Raw genomic sequence first — 11,861 nt, forward strand, 5'->3', positions numbered from 1 at the left:
TCAAGGCCCTGGGTTCGATTCCTCAGCACCACATAAGCAAAAAGAAAAAAGCCGGAAGTGGCACTGTGGCTCAAGTGGTAGAGCGCTAGCTTTGAGCTGAAGAGCTGAAGGACAGTGCCCAGGCCCAGAGTTCAGGCCCCATGACCGGACCCAAAAAAAAATAAAAATAGTATCTTGTATTTGTGGAACATTTACTATGTTGGCACATGAACTGTCTGATTTTATAGAGCCTTATAAAATAGCAATTAGCATATGAGCACTGGACATGAATGCCTTGAGTACCTGATAGCTACACAATTGGGACTTAAAAATAAGTAGCATAAGTGGTTAAATCAGTAACAGATGTAGATGTCAATTAAACAAGAAGGGACTCTGGGAAATCTCAGACACTGATGGCCAAGAGAGCCAGCTGTGCCCAAGGTCACAGCAACAGTAACCTGAAACATTGGGATCTGACTCTGCACCCTTCCTACTTCCCCACACCCAGAGGAGTGTTCAGTTTCCACAAGTCATGCAACAATGCTGGATGGCAATGGCAGGTGACAAAGTAAGACTGCAGCCTTTCCTGCTCCTCACAAAGTATCAGACTGTTAACTCGCCAAACCCCAACAAAGAAGACTCCAGTGGTTCTGCAATTTCTCCCCAGCTCCTCTGCATACACAGAAGCCCTGGGAGGAAAGGGTGTCAATCAGATGCAATCATCGAAAGGGAATTATTTATCACAACTCAGATAGTCTGATGCTCTCATTATTTTTAAATTGATCTTTAGAAACAACTTGTGTGGAATCTAAGTCTTATATAGACACAAGCACCATGCAAAAGGGAAACCATATGTAACTCTTCTAATTTGAAGTGGCACGTGAAAGATGAGTCAAGTTGAAGGTTCTATTTCAAGGCGCTATTCTTCAAAAGCCAAGAAAGCCACAACTGAGAAGTTTCATGTTTACCTTAATCACACTTTCTATTCCTTTCTCTTACTCAATATTGAGTATGTAAATGCTTTAGGGCCAATAAATCAAGGTACTTTCCACTCAGTGCCTTCAATTCTGCTTGACTACCTCTTATGACCTCACAATTAAGTCTCTGGTATTAAAATGCAGACACACGGAGAAGGCTGCTATTTCAAAGGACTCTAGGTCATCAGTTGCCCTGTGGAACTGGAACAGCAGAAAAAGCCACTCCAAAAAATGATCTAAGGTAATAAAAAATGTATACTTTAAAAATGTCTGCACTCATTAATGGACATATTCATTAGGTGCATCCTAATTTTCAAGTCAACTCTCCAATTCAGGTTTGCTAAATGTCAGTATGCTGAAAGGTAGTGGCTCTTCTGTCTTTATTCCAATTCATGACTCCCAGCCTCTGGACTTCTTACAATATATTTAAATCATCATTGCAACATGCAACATATAAACCTAACTTGTTCAAGTTATTTGCATGTAAATTAAAAAATCTGTTCTTCTCATTCTTAGTCCTCAATCATTTTTCCTTCTTTGATTATCTGGTAAAGAACTTATTATAGAAACAGTTTTGCCAAACATGTTATTCCTCAAACACACACTGCATTCCTAAACAATTACAACTTGTTTTAACAATATAGTAGGATTCCTATCCTCCATAACCTTCCAAATGGGTTATTTACTTATTTTGGAGCTAGGGATGAAACCCAGGGCCTTATACATACTAAGTATGTGTGCTATGGCTGAGCTTTACCTCCAGTGCCTCCAAACTCATTCTAATTTACAGTAAATTAACTTTGAAAACCAAATTCAAATTCCTATCAACAAAAAACAAATGCAAAATAGTGATAACATACAATTCAGAGAATAAGAAAACAATCATTACCATATTTGTAATTTCTGAATGGTGGTGGCAGGTTGGTCCTGAAAGGAATATCTACAAAAGAAAGATAATTTTTAGTATAAAATATTGGGACATGGGGCTGGGAAGGTGGCTCAGTGATAGAGTGCTTGTCTTGTATGCATGAGGCCCTGGGTTCGACCACATAAGCAGAAAAAGCCGGAAGTGGCACTATGGCTAAAGTGGTAGGGCACTCGCCTTGAGCTGAAGAATGCACAGGCAACACCCAAGCCCAGAGTTCAAGCCCCACAACCAACAAAAAAATATATATATATGGACATAATGTACAATGTACATAATGTACAATGCCCTCCTCTGTTCACAGGCTTAAGTGAAGCATATTGACAGGAAACAAATGAAGCTAATGTGACATCAAAATCCATGGGCATCTCAAACAATGAAGCCATCAGTAAGGTATCAATCAAGCTGTTATTAACTGAACTGAAAATTCAAAAACAATATTAACAGAATCAGTACTTCATTAAGCACAACAGCCCCTATGTGCACTTAAAATCTATAATATACATGTATAGGTCATTATGTATTTTCTATATACTTGATGCTTATATATGACTTTGAGAACCCTTGAATGTCTTTAGTCACTAGCAGGAACCAGTAATCTTAAAACAATATTATGACTCTTACCAAAATTCAAAGGCCCCACCTAAATCCTCACAAAAACAAAACAACACAAAGAATAAGTGGTCTTTTTAAAACAGATTCCAAATACTAATATGCAGTTTAATTAATAGCATCTGATAGAACTCCTGCAGAGGATGATTTGGTAACATGTCAAAACTGTATGCCTACAATTCTTCACCTAGCCATCCCACTACAGGAACCATCTCAGAGACTTTACATGTGTGGGGGGGGGGAGGGGTAGTGACATACATACATGGATAGTACAGCTTTGATTACAAATGTTCAGAAAAATGCATTCTTCACTGACATTCTTATTTGATATAACATGCCTAATAAAATAAGATAAATTATACATACTACATATATATAATTTAGAGAGAGGGAATACACCTTTCATAGGGCTTGGTTTATTGTGCTGCTTTTAGTTAGGCATGTGACCTCATGTTTCTCAGGCATGTTTCTCAGCCTCCTTTGTCCATTACCTGTACATTGAGAGTGATGGCGAGGCAAGAGGCTGCAATGAAACGATCTAGGCAGAATGCATGGGTACAGTAAGCACCGCAGACACAGCAACACCAGCAGTCATCATTATCACTATCTCAAAAACTCCTCACTCAGCCAGGTATCTGTGGCTCACGCCTGTAATCCTAGCTACTCAGGAGGCTGAGATCCAAGGATCTCAGTTCAAAGCAAACATAGACAGGAAAAGTCCTTAAGACTCTTATCTCCTAGCCACTTAAAAGGGACAATGATGCTGTGGCTTAAATGGGAGAGCACTAGCCCTAAGCACCAAAGCTCAGGGACAGTGCCCAAGCCCTGAGTTCAAGACCCAGGATTGGCAAAAAAAAAAACACAAAGCAAAAAAAAAAAAAAAAACAAGACTTCTTTGAATGCAAGGATGTGGCTCACCAACTCTTCTAAGCTCTACAGACCTGCAAGTCAGATGAAAAAGATAAGCTTGGGCACCGAACTCACAGCTCAAAAGTTTGTGTACCCCCAAAAGTTCACCTTTTTTCTAGCAGTGGAATGGCCTCCACCATGCACAACGGGAGACAGGCAGTGGTTTTAGTTCCCCTACAGCAGGTGAAAGGCATTAGCAGGCAGGCCTGTCCATGTGGGGGTGATGGGAACCCCTGCTCTGTTGGGAGACAGGGTACAATCAGTTGTCTCCCTCAGTGATCCTGCAGTCCTGGGAAGAAAACAAAGTACAGACTCTGGCAAGTCTACAACTTCCCCTGGCCTTGTTGTAGTTTGAAAATTACATCTTATTCTCGAGGACTTTAAGAGGAATCTATTGTGCCTGTACCAAGAACTCCCTTGCACTCACTGCATCAACACCAAAAACACCACAATCAGAAAGAATTTAAAATAAAAATGTAGGAATTTCCTTTTGCTTTAAAACTTGAAAATGCTTTGAGTAACAAGCTCTCAAAAGCAGGACACTGTGATATTGCAGGAAACCAGAATGTGCCATCTCAATCTGTGCTTCTCTGGCATAAGGTTTGGAGCTAAAAGCAGATGCAAGAAGTTCTTTTTGTTCCTTCTATTTATCTAAAAGCAGTCCACAGACCACAAAGACAAAGGCTATCCCACCTACCCTCTTCATCAGAGGAGCAAAGGTTAATGGCTGACAACGTTTCCCTTCTCAGCCAGCAGATGGCACCAGAGGGGAATCACACTAGTAAGCTTGCCCAAGCCTTTGCTCCCTGCCCAAAAAATGCCAATCCTCAGGTCTCAAAAGCCTTTTTCCACTGTCTTGGCACTGCTCTAAATATTGTGCCACAAAGACTCCAGATATGCTAGAATATAGGGCCTTCACTGAGAATTACTTCCTGACTATCCCCAGGTACATATGAAATACACTCTAATAAACTGCTTACTTTTCCCTTGTTAATCTATCTTTTGTTCTAGGTTTCTCTTCCAACTAAGAATTTATAAGGGTTGAAGAAATTATTTCCCCTCCCATGTAACATCATCTCTTAGTATGATCTGTCAATCCCCATACACATTAAGAAAACAGCAATAAGCTGGGTGCCAGTGGCTAAGACCTAGCTACTCAGGAGGCTGAGATCTGAGGATTGTGTTTGAAGCCAGCCTGGACAGGAAAGTCCATGAGAGTTTTATCTCCAATTGACCACCAAAAAGCTAGAAGTGGAGCTGTGGCTCAAGTGGTACAGCACTAGCCTTGAGCTAAAAAAGCTCAGGGACAGCACCCAGAGGTCCTAAATTCAATCCTCAGGACCAGCACACAAAAAAAGAGAAAACAGCAATAAAAACTTCATACTTACATGTAAGACAATAAAGTTATTTTATGAATAATTATGTTCTTTATATGAAGTCCTTTACAGAATCACTTTGAAGTAGTGAGTCTATTTACCCACTGCCAAAAAGGGACCAATGAATGGAGGACAAGTTGTGAAGACAAGGAAAAAGATTCATTTGAGAATGCCAGCAAAACTAAGAAGATAGAAGGCTAGTGTCTTGGAAACCCCATCTTAACTCAGCCACAGGCCCAAGGGACAGAAGGGCTCCTTGGTTAGGAAAGGACTGGTGAATGCAGACTTAGAGCCACCAGTCCCGTGGCACACACCAGGACAAGTTTGTGAAACCTGGGGTTGGTGTACCTGGAATCACAAGGTCACCACACCTACTAAATCTTGAGCACATCTCAGTTACTCCCATCTTGATGTGTTCCGCTCTGAAAGAGAGGGGAGATTAGGTAAATTGAACCAGACAAGAATTCCTGAAGTGACTACTATGTACATGCAAAGCTGAGCAGATACAATCTCACCCAAAAGTCCAGAGAGCAAAGGAGACATACACAGTGCGCAGGCAGGGTGGCCACGGTTTGTTCCGTTTTTGTTACCTATAAGCTATCTGTCCAGGCCCAAGTGAAGAGTAGGTGCATTGGACATCTCTGGAAAGTAACCTAGGTGACAGTTGTCATTGTACACCACACAGCAGAGGTGTCATCTACAGCAAGGCTGGGGGGCAAGCATAATACTGCACTGCCCCCTCATTAACCTCCAAATGAAAGACTTTTGGGGGGAGGGAGGACTTGAACTCAGGGCCTGGGCACTATCCCTGTGCTTCTTTTTGCTTAAGGCTAGCACTTTACCACCTGAGCCACAGCACCGCTTTTGGCTTTTTTAGGTAGTTTATTAGAGATGAAAGTCTCACAGACTCACTTCTGACCCTCAGACCCCTCCTGCTACCTGGATGGGGACAGAGGCCATGTGTTCCCTCTTGGGGGAAATATGGCTCCTCTAATAAACCTTATAATAATCTTTCTCCTGTGCCTGCCTCTGTGTGGTCCCCTGGGATGGATGTATGGGACCCTTCATTACTAAAATTTGAATTCAGAGGTAGCATGTCAGTGGGCAGGTACTGATTGAAAATCCATGCCAACCTTTTGCTTAATATCTATTTTCCTGGGAAAGAGCATGCAAAATGTGTTCTTTTTTCTTGTTACACAGGCCCTATATATTTTGTGTTTTCTATCACTTACTTTCCAAGAAAAAATTTAAATTAATTATTGTCCCAAAACTTTAAGCCTTAGATATAAGTACAATATATTTCCATTCTGTTAAAAATGTATGAAACTGGGTTCCAGTGGTTTATACCTGTAATCCTAGCTACTGAACAGATTCAGATCTGAGGGTCACTGTTCAAAGCCAGACTAGACAAGAAAGCCTATGAGACTTATCTCCAATTAAGAATCCTTAAAAAAAAAAAAATTTCACAGACTTTCCTGCCTGGGCTGCCTCGGATCTTAGGAGTAAGCCACTGTGCCCAGCCAAGTGAGAGATTTTTAAAGTCAGCTACAAGCATGTGAAGCTTAGGTTTCCCTCTGTTAGATTGTAATCTTAATCTTCAGTACCTTGATTCTCCTTACTGAAGTAATACGGGCAAAAAAAAAAAAAAACTACCTCAAAATATACAGGGAATTAAAAGTGTTAGGGAGAAGAATTTTTACAAAGTCCAGTGGGAATTGAAACATGGAGATTCATTACATTTTTGACAGTTATCTAGAGCTGAAAATGTAACTCAGTATTAGAGCACTTATCTAGCAAGTGAGATGACCTGGGTTAAATGCCAGCCACATAAAAATTAATAAACAAATCTTTACATACTTTCATTGATCATGTCTGACATTATGTGTAGGGCAGAGAAGAATCACAGGAAGTCTGAGACATCAGAGTAAGTGCTCAAAGTATGGGGACATATTAAAGACTGAAGGGATCCCAATGATGGCAAAGACTTACATGCCTTTAAATAGAGAACCACGGAGTCTACAACAATATCACTGTAAACAAATTGTTCAAATAAATGGGGGAAGGAATGTTTTTCCTTCTTGTAGAAAGTCAGCTAATATCAAGAAAAGGAATTCTAGAACTAGAAAAATCACTATTTGGAAAAAAAAAATCACTATGAGTGATGCAGCCAGAATCATCAGACTGCTAAGCTGGTGGATAGAAGTCTGATAGATACAGGATGTACACAGAGCCCCAGGGCACTCCCTATGGAGAATGTCAGTTACAATGGAAACCTGACAGAAATCACTTGCCACCTTCACCTGACTGCCCATCACTGCCAGAGCCAGGGCCAACCCTGCTGCAATGCCCTGGAAAAACACCACCGTCACCTCTACAATCCTCCTGCCCAAAGGTCAGACCTAAAACTAAACTGGGAAAGGCCATCAGAAAGTCAACAGAGGAACAGTCCATGCTATGCAAAACTGTCAAGATGATGAAATACCACAGACTGTAGAAGTATTTCAGACTACAGGAACTGTATGCCACATATGACCTTAACTTTTCTCATAAAAGGCCTTACTTAAATAATTAAGATCTCAATAGGCCTCAATTAAATTTTGTGTGTGTGTGTGTGTGTGTGTGTGTGTGTGTGTGTGCGCCAGTACTGGGTCTTGAAGTCTTGAACTCAGGGCCTACTCACTATCCTTTAGCTTTTTCACTCAAGGTTGGAGCTCTATTACTTGAGCCACAACTCCACTTCCAGCTTTTTACTAGTTACTTGGAGATAAAAGTCTCCTGGACTTTCCTGCCTAGGCTGGCTTCAAACTGAAATCCTCAGGTCTCAGCCTCCTGAGTAGCTAGGATTACAGGCATGAGCCACCGGCAGCTGGCTCTCAATGAAATCTTGACGCCAAGTTCCTGAGGGTGATCACCATACAGTGACTATGCAAGAGAAAGCAAAGTCTTTGTTTTCAGAAAATCTGCACTGAAATATGGAGGGAATTATGCTAGCAATGTATTCCTAAATGGTTCACAAAGAAAAACATGGAGCGGAGGAGGGTGGGGGATGATAGGAGATGAAAGAAAAGAAAAGAGAAAAGATACAGAGACCAACGTTTCAAAGGGTTGACAGTTGGAGAAATCTCCATGAAAACCATCCCCGCATGTCCTTACTATTCTTCTGAGTCTGAATTATGCCAGAGTGAAAAAAAAAATATGGTTGAATATAAAATGAAACATATCAACCCATAGAACTGTACACTAACACCTGTACCTTGAACTATATCTAAATTATACCTTAATTGAAATAATGAAAGCTTATACTACATGCTTTATCAAATAGTGATGACTAGAACCCTTCAATGAAAAACAGAGGTAAGGAGCCCATCACAGACCTATTGAAATGACTGGGTTCTGCTTACTTTTAGTCTGAAATAATAAACCAGCCCATCAGAATAGCTCTCATTCCTGTGACCACAGACAGCTCTCATGATTTCCTGGCTGTAAGCTTCTACTACCTTCCTGCCACACTCCTTGACCAAAACCTATTGTGTGTTCAGCTGTGTAAACACAATCTCTCCATTCTTTTGTGAATCAACCCACAAAGACAAAGGTCCATTAAAGCAAATATGATCTTCCTTTTTTTGAAAAGCCAAACATGACAGTAATATTCCCTGATGAGGACACAAACACCATTCATTGAGAAACACAGGGCAGGCTGATGCCCTGCCCAGGAGCCAGTTGGGTACTTGGCTTACAATCTAGTATTTTCCAAATACTTTAAAAACAGGGACTTAGGGCTGGGAAGGTGGCTCAGTGGTAGAGCGCTTGTCTTGCATGCCTGAGGCCCTGGGTTCGATTCCTCAGCACCACATAAGCAAAAAGAAAAAAGCCGGAAATGGCACTGTGGCTCAAGTGATAGAGCGCTGGCCTTGAGCTGAAGAGCTGAGGGACAGCGCCCAGGCCCAGAGTTCAGGCCCACAACCAGACCCAAAAACAAACAAACAAACAAACAAAAAACCAGGAACTTAGCCAGGCACCAGTGGCTCACACCTGTAATCCTAGCTACTCAGGAGGCTGAAATCTGAGGATCACAGTTCAAAGGCAGCCCAGGCAGGAAAGTCTGTGAAACTCTTATCTCCAATAAACCACCAGAAAACTGGAAGTGGTACTGTGACTTAAATGGTAGAATGCTAACCTTGAGCTGAAGAGCTGAGAGACAGCACCTAGGCCCAGAGTTCAAGACCCACGACCACCACCTTCACCACCAACAACAACAGAAAAAAACAGGGTCAAACTATATAACCTACGTTGGCCTGAAACTCAAGTTCCTCCTGCCTTTACCTCCAAGTGCTGGGATTACAGGCATGTGCTACCATACTCAGCTTCCTTTTATATTTTTAAGAGATTATTATTAACATCACAGCCAGCTATTTTTTTCCAAAAATACAAATAAAACAAAGTGACTTTAATATTCCCTACCTTGCTTTAGAAATACTATAAATTCCTTTACAGTTTGTTCTAAATCGATTCCATGATACACCAAAAATTTGAAATTGCGGTGCTCAAATGAACGAATGATGCGAACTGTAATGGTCACTCCTTCAGCAGCCATGTGAAGCAATTCCTGTGGAAAAGATACGAGAACAACCTAAGTGAAATCAGCTCACAATTATCTACAGGTGACATGTCTGCCTTTCCACATTAGTTCTCTGGCACCCAGTCCGTCCTTCCACGCTATATAGTTAGTAACAGACTCCCCATGTGGAAGGCAGATTCCAGGGCACCTACAAGGGACCTTGAAGATTATGTCCCCCCACTACTGTGATCCAGGACAGTCAGTGTCACAGATGTTCTGACCTATGGAAGACTCAAGGGCACAGAAGATGAACAGAAGTAACTAGAGCTATATGCATGTGTGCACAGGGAGAAATGGAATAGCCAAACACAAGCACATGGTAGACCCACCATGGCTCTGAGATTGCTATGCCAACAACCTGAATTGGTCCTGAGATGAAAGTACATTTCTAGAGTCAATCCAACAAGGAGCAATGTAACCTTGCAAGTGCTGCCAGATGTCAGGGTTGAGCTATCAATATATTATGGCCACACCTATCTTTCACATCACTGAAGTTGAGTATTATACTTCATCCTAAAACTCTGCACTAGTCCTGTGTGCCATGGATTAATATTATCTCACTGGAAAGGTAGAGACCAGACACTTAGAGAGACTGCAGAAAGGGTTCGACGTAAAGCTGGGAAATGATGGGGCCAGGATTCAGGCATCAATTTCATTCCAAAGACCATGCTTCTAACTTATGAATTGTATCTTCCCAAAGATGCTGCAAAGTTGCCAATATTTTAAAGACACAGTGCAGTACAGTTGCATATAGTAGTAGCTAAGCCCTGCTATTTTCATGTTACTTTCAGTTACTACCTACAATAAGAGAAAGGCACAGTCATCCCTTAGTATCCTTGGGAAATTAATTCCAGGATGCATCACCCCAACACATGTACCATGAACATCCAAAGCTAAAAATGCTGGTCTGTTATTTAGGATAGCATAGTATTTACATTTAACTATGTACAATCTACTATATTCTACTATATGTTCAGTAGATTTCAATATTTTCAATCAGCACTTGGTTAAATCCATGGACACAGAACCCATGGACATTAGGGAAAAAAACCTATGATGCTAATAAACATAATAAAGAATAAAAATTTAGCAGGGAATGCATGTTGGCATTTGCCTATAATCCCAGCACTTGGGAGCCAAGATAGGAGGATAGCAGATAAGAAACCAGCCCGAGCTACACAGTGACCCTGTCTAAAAAAAAAAACAAAAAAGAGCAGGGCTGGCTCACTACTGTAATCCTAGCTACTCAGGAGGGAGAGATCTGAGGATTGCAGTTCAAAACCAGCCCAGGCAAAAAAGTCCCATGAGCTTCTTATCTCCAATTAACCACCTAAAAAAAAAAAAAAAGACAGAAGTGGAGCTGTGGCTCCAATGAGAGCCTGACCATTTTGATAAATATTATTTTATGTGATCACCTTTGTGATTGGATCCTTTGATCTCACTCTGTGTGAATGTCTACCCCCTCACCCCCACCCCCACCACCCCCACCAAAAAATGAACTATAAAACTGAGGGGGAGGGAAATGGGGAGAGTAAGGGAAGGGGGTGACATTGTTCAAAAAGAAATGCACTCTTCATCTGACATGTAACTGTAACTCCTCTGTACATCATCTTTACAATAACAATAAATTTAAAACAAAAGTAACAGCCTAACCTAGGCACCAGTGACTCATATCCATAATCCTAGAATACAGAATAAAATAACTGCAAGAAAGAAAGAAAGGAAGGAAAGAAAGAAAGAAAATCTGATCAGTGAAGGGACAGGGAACATTCAAATGGAAACTACTCATGGTGACTCAGGCAGTAGTTAGGAAAGCTGTAAAACTTACCTTTCAGCCCAGCAATTTCCTTCATAGGCAGAGGCCCAGGGAATCTCTGGCGGAGGTATGCAGGAAGAGCTAGAAAGGAATAATAACACTGCATGGCTTGTTAACTACGAAATGTGCTGAGAACTGTCCATGGACATGAGAATGGACATGCAAATGATGGCATATTCAGACTACAAAATACCCAGGCAGTATGAACACATTAAGCGACCCATTAACATGGACTGATCTCAGAAATGCTGCTTTAAGTGAGTAAAAACAAGTTACACAACAATCAGAGCAGGAATAAATTTTTAAAAATACTCCAAGATGGGAGGGGATGGTAGGGGGAAAACAATGGAGGGGGTAACAATGTTCAAGAGGAAGTGTATTCATTACCTCACTCATGTAACTGTAACCCTCTGTATAGTATCTTTACAATTAAAAAAAAATACTCCAAGATATCAAATGAAAGGCTACATTTTTAACCATGAGGGTTCAAAATGGTAAAAATTTCTATCTGGGTATGGTGGCACACACTTGTAATTCCAAATGTCAGAAGGCTGAGGCAAGAAGATGGAGTTGGAGACCAGCCTGAGTTACAAAGCAAAATAACTGTCTCACGAAGGAAGGAAGGGAGGGAGGGAGGGAGGGAGGGAGG

The 11,861-nt window shown here is 41.2% G+C and overlaps 1 protein-coding gene across 2 annotated transcripts in view; it reads right to left on the bottom strand.

Annotated features, from left to right (window-relative positions):
* LOC105988939 (chromosome unknown open reading frame, human C2orf76) overlaps window positions 1–11,861 on the bottom strand; it is a 58,035-nt gene that overhangs the window by 18,996 nt on the left and 27,178 nt on the right. For both annotated transcript variants that reach the window (XM_013020718.1, XM_013020719.1), the window contains exons 2-4: window positions 11,225–11,293; window positions 9,240–9,384; window positions 1,846–1,896 (exon numbers count right to left, since the gene is read on the bottom strand). In XM_013020718.1, the coding sequence (XP_012876172.1) occupies window positions 1,846–1,896; window positions 9,240–9,372 (184 nt within the window). In that variant the 5' untranslated portion in view covers window positions 9,373–9,384; window positions 11,225–11,293. The remainder of the gene's footprint in view (window positions 1–1,845; window positions 1,897–9,239; window positions 9,385–11,224; window positions 11,294–11,861) is intronic.

This window comes from Dipodomys ordii, unplaced genomic scaffold, assembly GCF_000151885.1.
Source record: "Dipodomys ordii isolate 6190 unplaced genomic scaffold, Dord_2.0 Scaffold52, whole genome shotgun sequence".
NCBI classification, from domain to species: domain Eukaryota; kingdom Metazoa; phylum Chordata; class Mammalia; order Rodentia; family Heteromyidae; genus Dipodomys; species Dipodomys ordii.